This window comes from Mustelus asterias, chromosome 13 (assembly GCF_964213995.1).
Source record: "Mustelus asterias chromosome 13, sMusAst1.hap1.1, whole genome shotgun sequence".
Taxonomy (NCBI): domain Eukaryota; kingdom Metazoa; phylum Chordata; class Chondrichthyes; order Carcharhiniformes; family Triakidae; genus Mustelus; species Mustelus asterias.
In genome coordinates, this window is record NC_135813.1 from 57,007,690 (window position 1) to 57,025,200 (window position 17,511).

A 17,511-nucleotide genomic window follows, 5' to 3' on the forward strand; every position below is an offset into this window, starting at 1 on the left:
CGTAGGTTAGAGGGATTAGCGGGTAAATATGTGGGGGTAGGGTCTGGGTGGGATTGTGGTCGGTGCAGACTCGATGGGCCGAATGGCCTCCTTCTGCACTGTAGGGTTTCTATGATTTCTATGAACTGGTAACTGGCCTAACTCATGCCTGTAGGACACTGCTGTGTCCAGACAATGATGCATTTGTGGGGCCCCCTTCCCGTCTCCAGGGTGCCCCAGTCAGATCTGGAATCGCCACATGTACAGACTGGATGAGGTGTGATGGAACTGGGAAAGTCTAGAAGCAGGTACCGGGGTCAGAACTGCTCCGTGATTCTGAATGCGAGCAGGGCCGCAGCAGCATCACCGGAAGTGCTCTGTCAGCATGGAAAGCCTCCCGCAGAGGCGGGATGAGAGCGAGAAGCCTCTACAAGCAAAGAGCTACATCATTAAACAGTTCTGTAGAAAGAGATTTCACTCAAAATGCTTGGCGACTGTCGGAACGGACTATGGACTTACAAAAGGTGCAGGTGAGGGAATTGAGAGATTAGGGATAACGCCTTTAATCAGTCGGGTCATCCTCTCCTTTCAAAGGTGTACAATGAGTTATCAGCTGACATGGGAAAAAAAGGCACGTAAACAGGCCCAAGTGACCTGGGGCAATAGATGCATAAAGGGGCCCATGCGGCCGGGTTCTGCTGGAGGGAGAGAACAAAAGAACAAAGAACAATACAGCACAGGAACAGGCCCTTCGGCCCTCCAAGCCCGCGCCGCTCCCTGGTCCAAACTAGACCATTCTTTTGTATCCCTCCATTCATGTGGCTATCTAGATAAGTCTTAAACGTTCCCAGTGTGTCCGCCTCCACCACCTTGCCTGGCAGCGCATTCCAGGCCCCCACCACTCTCTGTGTAAAATACGTCCTTCTGATATCCGTGTTAAACCTCACCCCCCCCTCACCTTGAACCTATGACCCCTCGTGAACGTCATCACGAAGGTTGTGACACAGGTGAAAAGGTGAACACGAAGACTGGATCTGGGAGTGGAGTTGGGAAAAGTGAGGTTATTGTCGCTTCTTCAGTTATTGGACCCAGAACCAGCCATACAATACACAGGGTTGTTACTGAGGGCTCGGAGACAGGTTCAGGTGGATCCACGCCACCAACACTGCCGAGAGCAGAGTGAAGGAAGTTGTGCTGAAGTGCACCAATTTGGTGACGATCGGGCCGCTGTAGTTCAGGTTGGGAGCTGCTGTCGGATCAGCATCAGAGACTAAACCCTAGAAGGAAAGGAGTTGGGATTCTATCCGAGGGAATTCAGAGCTTTGTGCTGAAATTAGTGCCATGTGCACTGTATGGACCGTTCAGTAAATCAGTAAGAGCTTTGTCGTGTCTGTTATTTAATGTGTAATTTATAGTTTATATTGATTGCAATGTCCGTGTTGATTGTTTTTTTTGGTATACCGATCGACACGGAGATCATAACTAATGGTTGAACATTTCAAACTGACTAATGGTGTTCACAGAATGGTCTTTCGGACCATACTCACTCGGTACCAGCTGTGGACCAGGTCTCGGGATCTCTTTCCTCGCTGTCCTGTTTAAGACAGAAATGGTGATTAATGATTAGAGAACCAATCCACTCCCGTCACGCAGACAGTACCCACTGTACCCCCCACCCTGAACTGGAGCGGTTCCCCCTCAAAATCACCAACATCTTTCCTGGCAATTATAATACTTTAAGAAGTCTCACAACACCAGGTTAAAGTCCAACAGGTTTATTTGGTAGCAAATACCATAAGCTTTCGGAGCGTTGCTCCTTCGTCAGATGGAGTGGAAATATGCTCACAAACAGAGCACAGAGACACAGAAATCAAGTTACAGAATACTGATTAGAATGCGAATCCCTACAACCAGCCAGGTCTTAAAGGTACAGACAATGTGGGTGGAGGGAGCATTCAACACAAGTTAAAGAGATGTGTATTGTCTCCAGACAGAACAGCTAGTGAGATTCTGCAAGTCCAGGGGGCAAGCTGTGGGGGTTACTGATAGTGTGACATAAACCCAACATCCCGGTTTAGGCCGTCCTCATGTGTGCGGAACTTGGCTATCAGTTTCTGCTCAGCGACTCTGCGCTGTCGTGTGTCGTGAAGGCCGCCTTGGAGAACGCTTACCCGAAGATCAGAGGCCGAATGCCCGTCTCCACATCAATTATAATACTTGCCAGTCTTGCGGATGAGACCAAAGTCCCATCTTCCCAAGGTGGGCGTAAGATACTGTGGCATTTTGAAGAGGAACAGGGGAGTTCTCCCCAGTGTCCTGGCTGAGATTTATCCAATCGACATCACCAAGACAGATCTGGTCACCATCACATTGCTGTTTGTGGGATCTTGCTGTGTAACACAGGGAACGGTTAAGGTTCATTAGAGACCAAGGGGGCAGTGTGTGTGAAGCCACAGGATATTGGAAGGGTGTTAAATGAATACTTCTCATCGGTCTTCACTCTGGAAAAGCAGAACGTAATCATAGAATTCAAGAAAAGAGACTGAGAGGAACTTGACCAGTTTGACATAAGGCAGGAGGTATTGGAGACTCTGACAGGCTCAAAAATGGATAAACCCCCAGGCCCGGATGAATTGCATCCCAGGTTGCTGTGAAAGGCGAGGCAGGATGATTGGAGGCTGGTGTCCAGTGGAGTACCACAAAGTTCAGTCCTGGGTCATGTTTGTTCTATGCATATATGATACAGATGAAAATGTTGTGGAACGATAAGTTTGCAGGTGACACCAAAATTAGTAGGGTGGTTGGTGAAGGTGGTTGTAGATTACAAGAAAATATAGATGGCTTGATCAGATGGGCAGAGCAGTGGCAGATGGTATTTAACCCTGATAAGGACGAGGTGATGCACTTTGGAAGAAGTAACAAGACAAGGGAGTATTTAATGAATGGCAGGACACTAGGAAGCTCAGATGAAGAGATGGATCTTGTGGTACTTATTAACAGATCCCTGAGGTGGCATAGCAGGTGAATAGGATAATTAAGATGGCATATTGGACACTTGCTTTTATCAGTTGTGATGTGGAGATGCCGGCGTTGGTCTGGAGACAATACACATCTTTTTAGCCTGTCTTGATGCTCTCTCAACTCACATTGTTTGTATCTTAAAGACTTGATTAGCTGTAAGTATTCGCATTCCAACCATTATTCATGTAAATTGAGTTTGTGTCTTTATATGCCCTGTTTGTGAACAGAATTCCCACTCACCTGAAGAAGGGGCTTGGAGCTCCGAAAGCTTGTGTGGCTTTTGCTACCAAATAAACCTGTTGGACTTTAACCTGGTGTTGTTAAACTTCTTACTGTGTTTATCAGTTGTGGCATAGATACAGGCCAGAGCTGGAGTACTGTTCACAGTACTGGTCACTTCACTATAGCAAGGATGTGATTGCACTGGAGGGGGTACAGAGGAGATTCACCAGGATGTTGCCTGGGATGGAGCTTTTGAGCTATGAGGAGAGACTGGATAGGCTTGGATTGTTTTCTTTACAGCCGAGAAGGCTGAGGGGGGACATGATTGAGGTGTATAAGATTATGAAGGGTATGGACAGGGTGAATAGAAAGGAGCTGTTCCCCTTGGTTGAGGGGTCAATCGCAAGGGGGCATAGTTTTAGGGTGAGGGGCAGGAGATTCAGAGGGAATTTGAGAATTTATTTCCGCAGAGGGTGGTGGGAATCTGGAATGCACTGCCTGGGAAGGTAGTGGAGGCCGCTTTCCAATCTGTAAAAAAATATTTGGATGAGCATTTGAAATATCATATGGGACAAGTGCTGGAAAATAGGATTAGCGTGTCTTTAGCAGTAGTTGTCAGTGCAGACTCGATGGGCCGAAGGGCCTTTTCTGTGCTATACGACTGCTGTGTTTCCTACATTACAACAGTGCTCACTCATCAAAAAGACTTCATTGTTTGTAAAGCACTCGGAGCTGTTCTGAAAGGTGATATATCAATGCAACCTATTTCTAAGTGCCAGTGATTGTGATAAGGCCCCTGTATGGGCTACACGAACATCTGTACAGCTGGCAGCACAGCAGCCGTATTGGGAGCTTGATCTCATTTGCGTCAAATTCATTCACTGGTGTGCGTTCTGGTCAAAGGCAGGTCCTTGGCTTGTGTGAATGCTCCATCCCGAGTCCTTTCCCTGGCAGTTTCTATTCCAGGTGGTTTTGTTAGTGATCAGTGCCATTGCTCTTCACTCTGAGGGCAGGGTGAGAAGGGAGGTTCCCCGCACCCCCCCCCCCCCCCCCCCCCCCCAAGTCTATCTCAGCCAGAGTGAAACTGGAACCCACACAGTTGTTGCTGTTTCTCTGGATCACACATTAGACACCTAACGTAATACACACATTTAAAATGATCCACAAACCACAGTTTCATACTCTTGCTGCCAGGTTTCTCTCCATTTGAGTCACGTGGGGGAAAAAATAGACAATTTCTTATTGAGAGGAAACCAGGTTCTGGTGCCGAAAGCAGTTTGTTTGGTACATGTTATATCTGCAGGATTCTTCTACATTGGCTGTTCCTCGTTTGAAATATTGCCAAATGTAAGAAACACCAATCAATCTTCATCAAAAATATCCCTCGGATGTGGGCAAGGATGGCAATGCCACCTTCAACTGCCCATCCCTGGGGCAGCGGTGCAGCTTTGTACATTACACACCAGACAGCATTGCAGGGCATTCACCTGATACAGCAGTGGGCCATTCGGCCCTTCAATGCTTGGCCATCAGGTCACTCATTTATGTTCTTTTCTGTGCTGCTCTTGGTGACTTGGCACTGGGGAGCAGGAGAGAGCTTTGAACACCTGCTGTACATTCCTGGGATGAGAGGCTTATTTTGTAAGGAAAAGCTGGACAGGTTGGGCCAGTACCACTGGGGTTTGGAAGAGATAGAGGTGATCTCATAGAAACGTGGAAGGTTCTGAGGGAGACCCCATAGGTTGATACTGGGAGGCTGTACCTTTTGTGGGGGAGACTAGAATTAAGGGGGCACAGTTTAAGAGAAAGAGCTTTCCCATTGAAGACAGAGAAGAGAATTGTTTTTCTTGGAGGATTGTTAGTCTGTGGAATTCCCTCCCCCGGATGCAGAGAAGGCTGGATCATTGAATTTATTCAAAGCAGAGTTAGACAGATTTTTGATAAGCAAGGCAAGAGTTGGGGGAGCAGACAGGGAAGTAGAGTTGAGATCACAACTAGTTCAGCCATGATGTTATAGAATGGCAGAAAGGGCTGAATGGCCTCCTCGCACTCCATGTATAGCCACTTCCACTATCCATTTATTGCCCTCATCTTCATTCCTGTCTCACTGCTATTGCACGTTGCGAGCTCTAATTCCACACCATCCCTGTGGACAGACACTTCCGTTATCTCGTGGTTACCAAATCAAGATGGTTCTGAGGTCGGTTCAAAGAAAGTACTTTGGAAGCGTAGACACTTGAAATGTAAAAGGTAAAGTCGCCATAGTCCCTGATGACCATCGGCTGCTCTCCCCTTTGATGGGGAGAGCTGACTGGTGGTGATTTAACCCGAGGATCTCCGCACCTCAGGCGAGGGGCAAGGTTGAGAAGGTGGGGCTTCATGACTAACCTCAGGCTTCCTAAGTGTGCACAGCAATGGGTCAGTCAGAACTTGCACTTTTAAGGCAATTATGGTGCGATTAGCGCTGGCCTCCTCCTGCACTATAGGGATTCTATGATTAAACTAATCGAAGGGCAGTGAGGAATTTGAAAAGGAGGATGAGAATTTTAAAATTGGGCTATTGAGAACAATCTGACAGTTTTTCCCATTGGGTGAAAGTACCCAATTTGGTGTTCCCAGGAGCTGTATTAGGAATAGTGACTGTGGAACCCACTCTTATGGAGAAGAGAGGGAGACACCAGGAAAACTAAATCCCAGCAGGATAGCTGGGAAACACAATCCCTCCATATCTGACAGCTCTGAGGAAGGGTCATCCAGACACAAAACATTGGCTCTATTTTCTCTCCACAGATGCTGCCAGACCCGCTGAGATTTTCCAGCATTTTATGTTGCGTCAGATTGCAGCATCCGCAGCGATTTGCTTTTACCCTCCATTTCTCTCCTTCACAAACACCCGAGTAAACAGCCCCAATTAGCTTCTCAAGTCTTTTTAATTCAACAATTAAAATGAATGACTCAGAGTAGAATGGAAGACAAGTTAAAAACCAGCCCAAGGAACCATGGTCACTCGAGGCATTTAGGAGAACCAATCACCTTGCTGCAAACATCAATGCGATGGGGTGAGTGGGGGAGGGGAGGGGAGCAGAGATGGGTCACACAGGCTCTCCAACAACAAGGTCACCTCGGGTGGGGAGGATGGTGGACAGGATCAATCTGCCCTTTGCCACTTTGGCAATATTCATCGTTCTAAAAGGGTGCTTGTGGAATCCGTACTCTTGGGTCAAAAGTGAGGCTGAATCAAGAATCGGATGACAAGGGCAGAAGCAGCAGCACAGAGTGAAAATTGAGTTAACTCGCACCTTAAACACTAAAACACAAGGTGCTTCACTAGACAAAACTGACAAGCTTTGGCAGGATATTATATGGGAAACTAAAGTTCTGGGCGGCACGGTGGCAGTGGTTAGCACTGTTGCCTCAGCGCCAGGGACCCGGGTTCAATTCCAGGCTTGGGTCACTGTCTGTGTGGAGTTTGCACGTTCTCCCCGTGTCTGGGTGCTCTGGTTTCCTCCCACAGTCCAAAGATGTGCGGGGTCAGGTGCTTTGGCCATGCTAAATTGCCCCTTAGTGTCCCGGGATGCGTAGGTTAGAGGGATTCGCAGGGTAAATACGTGGGGTTACGGGGATAAGGCCTTGGTGGGATCGTTGCCAGCGCAGCCTCGATGGGCCAAATGGCCTCCTCCTACACTGTCAGGATTCTAGGGTTTCTATGATCTAAGGAACGCTAAAAGCGGAGGGAGCAGTAGACAGGAGGGAATTCCAAGATAGCCGAGCGCACAGCCACTAACTGTGGGGAACAGCCCAGAGAGTTCAGGGCTCTGCATTGCTGTAGTATATTTAACTCCCACAAACATCCTGATTTTCTTCAAGTCTCCCAAGGCCCAACATTCTCCTGCAGGAAGTGTGGGGGAGGGGGAGGTTCCTACCTGCTAAAGGCATCAGTAAACATACAGGATGGGGGGAGAAGGCTAAAGCATCACATGGTTCAACATCTGCGTGCCACAGCTTTATCTACAGCTTGCCATATGGGCGGGGCTGGTGTACATGAAAATATTACTGAAAAATATTCAGCCTGAACACTAAGATAGGGTTCACGACTAGACCTTAATCCGTGACCGAAACCTTAAGGTGGAATCAAGCTAATCAGAGTGCAATATCTCAAAATGTCTCATATACTGGACTGAAAATCCATTTCTTTAATTATTGAATCCCCACAGTGTAGGAGGAGCCCATTTGGCCCATCAAGACTGCACTGACCACCATCCCACCCAGGTCCTATCCCCATATGTTTACCCCGCTAATCCCCCTGACACTAACCAGCAATTTAGCATGGCCAATGCACCTAACCCGCACGTTTTTCGGGCTGTGGGAGGAAACTGGAGCACCCGGTGGCAACCCACTCGGACACGGGGAGAACACGCAAACTCCACACAGACAGTGACCCAAGCCAGGAATCGAACCCAGGTCTCTGGCGCTGTGAGGCAGCAGTTAAGAGATTTAGAAGTTGGGAGGTGTGGAAGGTAAGGAAGCCCTTTAAACAATCCCTTCCCTTTCCAGTCAGACTCTGCCATTGCCCAACTATCTAACCTCTGCCCTGACTATACATCAGAACAAACTGCACTTCATTCCCAAACCCTTTCCAAATTTACACTTGATCCTCCCAATTCCTCCAGACATTTATTTGCTGGTTTAGCAACAGGAGCAATACATGACATCCTCCCACCCTATTGGACAGCACGGTGGGGTGGGGTGGCACGGGTGGTTAGCACTGCTGCCTCACAGCGCCAGGGACCCGGGTTCAATTCCCGGCCTGGGAGACTGTGCAGAGTCTGCACATTCTCCCCGTGTCTGTGTGGGTTTCCTCCGGGTGCTCCGGTTTCCTCCCACAGTCTGAAAGACGCGCTGGTTAGGTACATTGGCCATGCTAAATTCTCACTCGGGGTACCCAAACAGGCACCGGAGTGTGGCAACTAGGGGATTTTCACAGTAACTTCATTGCAGTGTTAATGTAAGCCTACTTGTGACACTAATAAATAAATTTAAAGTCGTGAATCTTTGGAAAACTCTTCCCCAGACAGCAGTGGAGACAAGGTCATTGAATATTTTTAAGGGACAGGTAGAATGACTTCCTGGTTGGTCAAAGAATCTAAGGGGGGGGGGGTGTTAGGTGGGAATGTGGAGTTGGGGATCACAGTCGGATCAGCCAGGCTGTTATTGAATGGCGGAGCAGGCTCAAGGAGCCAGATGGCCAACCCCTGTTCCTAATCTGATGTTTGCATAACTTATCCCTTCAATGTCTTAATGCTTCTCTGTGTGTTACAGGATTGAGATGATCTTGCACTGAGTCCTCTGCTGTGTTAAATATTGTTCCCTTCCCACCTTTTTGATCACATTTACACGCCAGCCCCTCTCTCACTTTTCCAATCGGAGGTAACTGAGCCAGCCTTTCCAGCATTTGATCACAGATTTCCGGGATCTGCAGGGTTTTGCTTCTGCACACCCCGAGGGCACAATGCAGGAAACTCAGCAGCAAGGGAGGAGAAAGCAATCACAAACTTCAAACCGGTGTCCAACAGCGGTAGTGGAAGCAGATACGATAGTGACTTTTAAGGGGCGCCTGGACAAATACATGAATAGGATGGGAATGGAGGGATATGGTCCCCGGAAGGGTAGGGGTTTTTTAGTTCAGATGGGCAGCATGGTCGGTGCAGACTTGGAGGGCCGAAGGGCCTGTTCCTGTGTTGTAATTTTCTTTGTTCTACATCAAGGTCTGGTGAACACCAACTGAAATAGGACAACCAGAACAGACACCTCTTAAAATGCAACGGCGGAGGACTGTGCCTGAGAGCACAAGTGGAGTATTGACAGAATGAAGGCTGCTAGCCAAGGTAAGCACAGATTGTCCTCTGTTGGCTCCAGAATGGGTTTGCCCTTCTGCCAACCCTCTCAGCCCATGTGATCAGATGCGCATGCAGCTGTAAAAATCATACAATCCCTACAGAGCAGAAGAGGCCATTCGGCCCATTGAGTCTGCACCAAATCTCTGACAGAGCATCTTACCAGGTCCTCTCCCCTGTCCTATCCCTGTAGCCTCACATTTACCATGGCCAATTCACCTAACCAGCACACCTTTGAACACTAAGGAGCAATTTAGCATGGCCAATCCAACTAACCTGCACATCTTTGGACTACAGGAAAACTGACCATAAGATGTAGGAACAGAAGTAGGCCATTCAGCCCATCGAGTCAGCTCCGACATTTAATGAGATCATGACTGATCTGATGTGATAAACCCCAACCACACTTTCCTGCCTTATCCCCATAATCCTTGATTCCCTTACTAACAATGAGTTAGGAAGCACAGTAAAGATTATTGTAGATGGGGAGCAGGAGGTTGCAAAAGGGATGGACAGTTTCAGCAAACGGGCCAAACTCTGGCAGATGGAGCTCAGTTTGGGGAAATGTGAGGTGAGCCATCAGGGATCCCAGTCATTTCACACTCTGTCTTAATGGTTCTTCATTTCTCTTCATGAGGAATTGTGGAGAGTAGGGTTCACATCTCCAGGTGCATTAAAATCACTGGCACACAGGCATAAACCGTACTCAGAGATTCATGGATGCTGGTTTTTATTCAGTTCTGGACGCTACACCTCTGTAAGGATATATTGAGTTTGAAAATGTTTGCTGCGGAGATTTTTTAATTATTCGTGGGACATGGGCGTCACTATGATGTGGAGATGCCGGCGTTGGACTGGGGTAAACACAGTAAGAGGTCTCACAACACCAGGTTAAAGTCCAACAGGTTTATTTGGCAGCTCTAGCTTTCGGAGTCTCAAGCTCCTTCTTCAGGTGAGTGAGTCACTGGCTGGCCAGGGTTTATTGCCCATCCCTAGTTGGCTGAGGGCAGTTGAGAGTCAACCACATTGCTGTGGCTCTGGAGTCACATGTAGGACAGACCGGATAAGGACGGCAGATTTCCTTCCTTAAAGGACATTAGTGAACCAGATGAATTTTCCCAACAATCGACAATGGTGCCATGGTCATCAGTAGATTCTTAATTCCACATATTTTTATTGAATTCAAATTCCACCAACTGCTGTGGCAGGATTCGAACCCGAGTCCCCAGAACATTGGCTGAGTTTTTGGATCTAGCGATAATACCACTAGGCCACCACCTCCCCAAATCATTAGAATGGTCCCGGGGCAAAGGATTAAATTATACAAAGGGGTTTTATAAACTTGGCTTGCATTTCCTTGAGCTTAGATGAGTGAATTGAATCTAACTGAGCTCTTTACCCCATCAAAAATCTAAAATCCACTGAGGGAGCCTTTGCTGGGGAATCTACAAACATGGGGGCGTAATCAGAGCCGGGTCATTGAGGGGTGAAATTAGAAAGCACTTTTCCCACACGGGGGTAGCTGGAATCTCATTCTCAAAGGCTGTGGGATGCTGAGTCAATTGGAAACTTCAATAAGGAGACAGATGTTTGTTGTGAAGGCTATCCAGGGATATGGAGGACGATGGCTGAGGATTTACAGGTACAGACCAACAATACTGCAAATGGAAAGTGGATCAGGCTCAAGGTGCTGAGCGGCCAATTGTCCCAATTGTTTTTGCTCAGATTTTCTATTCGACTTTTGGGGTGTGGGGGGAGGGGGAGCATCAGGGGAAGATAAGGTGGATATTACTAGTCTCGTGGTAGACAGAACGTTGCAGTCACTCAAACACCGACACAAAGCAAACCCCATCAAAAATACAAGTTGACCATATTTGGGACGGCACGGTGGTTAGTGCTGCTGCCTCACAGCGCCAGAGACCCGGGTTCAATTCCAGTCTTGGGTCACTGTCTGTGTGGAGTTTGCACATTCTCCCCGTGTTTGCGTGGGTTTCCTCCGGGTGCTGCGCTTTCCTCCCACAGTCCAAAGATGTGCGGGTTAGGTGGATTGGCCATGCTAAATTGCCGCTTAGTGTCAGGGGGACTAGCAGGGTAAAGACATGGGTTTACAGGGATAGGGTCTGGGTGGGATTGTTGTCAGTGTAGGCTCGATGGGCTGAATGGCCTCCTTCTGTAACACTAAGGGTTCTATGATTCTATGTCCTGCTCCTTGCTGTTCCTAAAGCTTTCCCTGTTCAAGATGATCTTTGTGCTGATTCTATATGATCACAGTAAGCGTCAGCTTACTGACCTGGGTAAACTTAACTCTTAATTACAAAACCGTTGTATCTTCCCAGTGCAGAAGCAACAATACACTACTACTGCTCACACATGGTTCTCACCTGCTCACTCCCTGGCTTCAGAACTGAACGGGCCTTACTCCGGCGAACTACTGAGTGGCTCTTCCCTACAGTCCCTGCTCTCTTCCTCTGTGCCAATCCAACTTCCCTGGACAACTTAACACTGGCATTCTCCTCGTGCTTAGCCTGAGATTCCAGCCTCCCTTCATCGCTGCCCTTGGCCAGAGACTGTCTGCCTCTCGGTCTGACATTCCGCTTCGTGGCACCAACATTCGGCGACGCAACCAGCCCGCGGTTCGCCACCTTCCGGTAGTTCAGCTTCCTGACCGTTCGCCCGCTGGATTTGAGTGTGTGAGTTCGGACGGACGCCATGGCCGCTGCGTCAGGGGGATTGCTCTGGACGGACGTCCTCGTCGCCCTCCGACCCTGCAGCTCCGGCGACAGGAGGAGGGAGGCAGCCTCCGAGACACAGAGCTGCTGGCTCCGCTGCCCCAGTCGATGGGCGGCTGGGACAGACTGCGGTTGCGGCGGTCTACCTTGGACGGACATTCTAGTCACTCTCCTGCTCCGAAGTCCGATGCATAACTCCTGGGCCAGCAGGAGCGAGGTGGCTTCAGGTGTTGGCAGTCGCTGGCCCCTGCTCACCCCTCCACCTACAATAGCTGAAAGCATGACCTCTTTTGGATAGGTCTCCTCAGTTGGGGGAGTGGGGGGAGGAGGAGGGGGAGGAGGGGATTTACACTGTAGATGTCTAGGCACACATTTTACACAGCAATACCTATAAAGAAAACAAAAAAAAAAACTGTAGAATCCCTTGAAATGATTCCCAATTCTAAACTTACAATAAGCTCAAAACTTAAAAAGTAAAAGGCAGTGAATATAGGAAACAGAATCTCGATTAGGCTACTGGACCCCTTAGGTCCTTTCAGCCATTCTGAATGGTCTTTGCTGATCTACTCCAGCCTCCCCACAAGCTCCCCATATTCCTCAAGACACAAACCGATCAATCTCTGCCCTGAACTTACTCAGTGACCGAATGTCCACAGGGGTGGAGAATTCCAAAGGTTCACAACCCTCCAAGTGAAGAAATTTAGCAGTCCAAAATGGCCAACCCCCTTTTTCTGAGTTTGTGACCACCCCCCCCGCCCCCCCACTTCCTTCAGAATTTATTTATTAGTGTCACAAGTAGGCTTACATTATCACTGCAATGAAAATCCCCTAGTGGCCACACTCCGGAGCCTGTTCGAGTAACACTGAGGGAGAATTTACCATGGCCAATGCACCTAACCAGCACGTCTTTCAGAATGTGGGAGGAAGCCAGAGCACCCGGAGGAAACCCATGCAGACACGGGGAGAATGTGCAGACTCCACACAGACAGTAACCCAAGCCAGAAATTGAACCTGACGCTGTGAGGCAGCAGTGCTAACCACTGTGCTGCCCAAGTGGGCAGAGACTTCATAATAGCTTAACAGACAACATTACAAATAATCACCAAATAAAGATTTGAATTAAATATAATAAATCTAGTCTGCGACACGAGTAAGCAGCTTGCTTCCGGGCTGCAGAGATAGGAACAGATCCATTGAGGGATAAAGAGAATAAGTAACAACAGAACATGTAACAACAGGAATATTCAATAATTATTTCACTTCAGTGTTTACCAGGGAGATAGAACAAGTGGCCATGACACTGAGTAATGAGATAAATGTATTTAAATTAACAAAAGGAAATGTATTGAATTAACTAAACAAACGCAAATGGGACAAAGCCTCTGGTCCAGATGGACTACACCCATGGATTTTGAAAGAATCTAAGGGGAGAATTAGAAACGATATTACTACTTTTATTTAATAATGTTCAAAAAAGTGCCAGAGGAGTGGTGCATAGTTAGTGCAATTCCTATAGTTAAGAGGAATTGTAGACCAATCTTCTTAACGATGATGGTAGGAAAAACAGAATCCTAAATAAAGGGGAGAACAGAAGAACATCTAGAAATGAAAAAAATACAATAATGAATAGTCAGCATGGATTTCAAAAGTGGAAATTCTGCTTGACCAAATTTAATCAACGAATTGAGGAGGTAACAGAGAGCAGGTAATGGTAACACAGTTGATGTAACGTATCTGGATTTTCAAAAGATTAATAAGAGAATGCAGAGTTAATGGAAGAATGGATTGCTCGTTAGGTTCAGGCCGGAAAGCAGAGTTGAGGGTAGTCATTCAAAGTGGTAGAAGGTGGGAAGTGGCACAAGGATCGATGCAGGAATCACCCGCCCATCACAATTTATATTAACACTTTGGACTAAAAAACACAATTGATAAATTGATGATGGTCAACTGCAATAAATTACAGGAGGACACTAATAAACATGCAAAGTGGGCAAATAAACAGATAAATGTGAGGGACAATAATCGTGTTAGGAAGAGTAAAGAGAGTCACATTACAGGGAAGGTACAAGCTTGGGTGGAACAAAGGGATCTCCAAGTACAATAATCACTAAAGGTTGTGCCATTGGTTGGCAAGGTATTAAACAAACAGGAAGCCAAGCAGGAGGGTGTGTTTCTAGATAGACAGAATTGAAAAGTAAATACGTTATACCTAACCTGTATCGAACCTTGCTTAGACTACACTTAGGGTACTACATGCAGCTCTGGTCAACATATCACAAAGAAGATTATAAAGGCACTGGAGAGGGTGCAAGGAATATTTACCAGGATAATAGAAGAAATGTGTTAGGTACAGATATCAGGAAAGGGTTGACAGGCCAGTTTGCTTCTCCCTTTGGACGAGGGACTGAGGGCTGACCAAGCAGAGGTCTATTGAAACCTTTCAGGATTTTAAAATGGTGGATAGAGAGAGAATGCTTGCGCTTGTGGAGACCATCAACAAGACAATCCCCAAGAAATCCAATGGGGAATTCAGGAGAAACGTCTTCATCCAAAGAGTGGTGAGAAAGTGGAACTCGCTACCACAGGAGTGGGTAAATACAGTCATGTTTAAGGGGAAAATTGACAAGCACGAGAAGGGAAGAAGTTAGGTTTAGATAAGGAAAGATGGGAGGAGGCTCGAACTGAACACAAGTGCTAGCATGGAGTAGTTGGGCTGAATGGCCTGTTTCTGTGCTCCACATCTTGTATAACTGCAGTGAGACTTCTTCACTCCTGCATACTAATCCCTTTGCAATAAAGATCAACACACTGTTTATTTTCCTAGTTGCCTGCTGTATCTAAATTTCAGTTTTGTATAAAGAAATCTGGGTCCCTCTTTTAAAATAACTCAACATTGCCAAATCTCTCTCATTTCATTTTTTCTGACTTTGTAGTTTTCTCTCCAGAGTGGCTAACCTCAAGAGTTCCCCACCTGCTGATTTTCCATCTGTCATGCCGTGCCCACTCATTTAACTTGCTGTTATTCCTTGTAGCCTGTGTGTGTCCTCTTCATAGCTTGTATTCCCAGCTCACTGTGTAACGTCAGCAAACTCGGATGTGTAACAAATCACTCCCCCCACCCCCTTTGCAATCTTGTCTTAGAGTCATAGAGGTTTACAGCATAGAAACAGGCCTTTCGGCCCAACATGTCCATGCCGCCTTTTTTTTAAAAACCCCTAAGCTAATCCCAATTGCCCGTATTTGGCCCATATCCCTCTATACCCATCTTACCCATGTAACTGTCTAAATGCTTTTTAAAAGACAAAATTTTACCCGCCTCTACTACTACCTCTGGCAGCTTGTTCCAGACACTCATCACCCTCTGAAAAAATTGCCCCTCTGGACACTTTTGTATCTCTCCTCTCTCACCTTAAACCTATGCCCTCTAGTTTTAGACTCCCCCCTACCTTCGGGAAAAGATATTGACTACCTAGCTGATCTATGCCCCTCATTATAAGTGTGTGGTGATCCATTTTGGCAGATCCAATGGGATGAAGCAGCAGTATAATATGAAGGGTACCATTCTTAGCAGTGTAGAGGATCAGAAGGACCTTGGGGTCTGGGTCCATAGGACTCTTAAATCGGCCTCGCAGGTGGAGGATGCGGTCAAGAAGGCGTACGGCGTACTGGCCTTCATTAATCGAGGGATTGAGTTTAGGAGTCGGGAGATAATGCTGCAGCTTTATAGGACCCTGGTTAGACCCCACTTGGAGTACTGCGCGCAGTTCTGGTCACCTCATTACAGGAAAGATGTTGAAGCCATTGAAAGGGTGCAGAGGAGATTTACAAGGATGTTGCCTGGATTGGGGGGCATGCCTTATGAGGATAGGTTGAGGGAGCTTGGTCTCTTCTCCCTGGAGAGACGAAGGATGAGAGGTGACCTGATAGAGGTTTACAAGATGTTGAGAGGTCTGGATAGGGTAGACTCTCAGAGGCTATTTCCAAGGGCTGAAATGGTTGCTACGAGAGGACACAGGTTTAAGGTGCTGGGGGGTAGGTACAGAGGAGATGTCAGGGGTAAGTTTTTCACTCAGAGGGTGGTGGGTGAGTGGAATCGGCTGACGTCGGTGGTGGTGGAGGCAAACTCGTTGGGGTCTTTTAAGAGACTTCTGGATGAGTACATGGGATTTAATGGGATTGAGGGCTATAGATAGGACTAGAGGTGGGGATGTGATCGGCGCAACTTGTGGGCCGAAGGGCCTGTTTGTGCTGTGGCTTTCTATGTTCTATTATTTTATAGACCTCTATAAGATCACCCCTCAGCCTCCTACGCTCCAGAGAAAAAAGTCCCAGTCTATCCAGCTTCTCCTTATAACTCAAACCATCAAGTCCTGGTAGCATCCTAGTAAATCTTTTCTGCACTCTTTCTAGTTTAATAATATCCTTTCTATAATAGGGTGACCAGAACTGTACACAGTATTCCAAGTGTGGCCTTACCAATGTCTTGTACAACTTCAACAAGACATCCCAACTCTTGTATTCAATGTTCTGACCAATGAAACCAAACATGCTGAATGCCTTCTTTACCACTCTATCCACCTGTGACGCCACTTTCAAGGAGCTATGAACCTGTACCCCTAGATCTCTTTGCTCTGTAACTCTCCCCAACATCCTAGATTAACTGAGTAAGTCCTGTCCTGGTTCAATCTACCAAAATGCATCACCTTGCATTTATCGAAATTAAACTCCATCCACCATTCGTCAGCGCACTGGCCCAATTGATCAAGATCCCGTTACAATCCAAGACAACCTTCTTGACTGTCCACTATGCCACCAATCTTGATGTCATCTGCAAACTTACTAACCATGTCTCCTATATTCTCATCCAAATCATTAATATAAATGGTAAATAACAATGGACCCAGCACTGATCACTGAGGCACACTGCTGGTCACAAATTTGAAAAACATCCTTCTACAACCACCCTCTGGCTTCTGTCATCAAGCCAATTTTGTATCCATTTAACTACCTCACCCTGGATCCCGTGAGATTTAACCTTATGCAACAACCTACCATGCAGTACCTTGTCAAAGGCCTTGCTAAAGTCCATGTAGACAACATCAACTGCACTGCCCTCATCTACCTTCTTGGTTACCCCTTCAAAAAACTCAAACCAATTTGTGAGACACGATTTTCCACTCACAAAACCATGCGGACTGTCCATAATCCTCAATCCATGCTAATATATCACCCCGAATCTCACAAAGCCTAATTGTGTAGTAATCTCTTGTACTGCTTCACAGCGCCAGAGACCCGGGTTCGATTCCAGCCCTTGGGTCACTGTCGTGTGGAGTCTGCACGTTCTTCCCATGTCTGCACGAGTTTCCTCCGGGTGCTCCAGTTCTCCCATAGTTTGAAATGTGTGTGGGTTAGGTGGATTGGCCATACTAAATTGCCCCTTAATGTCAGGGGAACTAGCTAGGGTAAATGAGGTTATGGGGATAGGACCTGGGTGGGATTGTCGTCGGTGCAGACTCGATGGGCCATATGGCCTCCTTCTGCACTGTAGGATTCTATGATATCACATCACTCACCCCACTTTCTATCAAATCTGCCAATTGTGTCCTTGCATAAAACTCTAACAGTTTTCTCAGCCACTGTGATAGCCAGCCCCAATCCATCACTTG

The 17,511-nt window shown here is 47.1% G+C and overlaps 1 protein-coding gene across 4 annotated transcripts in view; it reads right to left on the minus strand.

Annotated features, from left to right (window-relative positions):
• LOC144502648 (uncharacterized) overlaps window positions 1–17,511 on the minus strand; it is a 217,417-nt gene that overhangs the window by 177,312 nt on the left and 22,594 nt on the right. For 3 of the 4 annotated variants that reach the window (XR_013499372.1, XM_078226817.1, XM_078226816.1), the window contains exons 4-5: window positions 11,498–12,233; window positions 1,527–1,573 (exon numbers count right to left, since the gene is read on the minus strand). Coding sequence is in view for 2 of the 4 variants with exons in the window: in XM_078226817.1 (XP_078082943.1) it covers window positions 1,527–1,573; window positions 11,498–12,233 (783 nt within the window). In the remaining 2 variants the exon portion in view is untranslated. The remainder of the gene's footprint in view (window positions 1–1,526; window positions 1,574–11,497; window positions 12,234–17,511) is intronic. The other variant, XM_078226818.1, reaches the window with a different exon arrangement.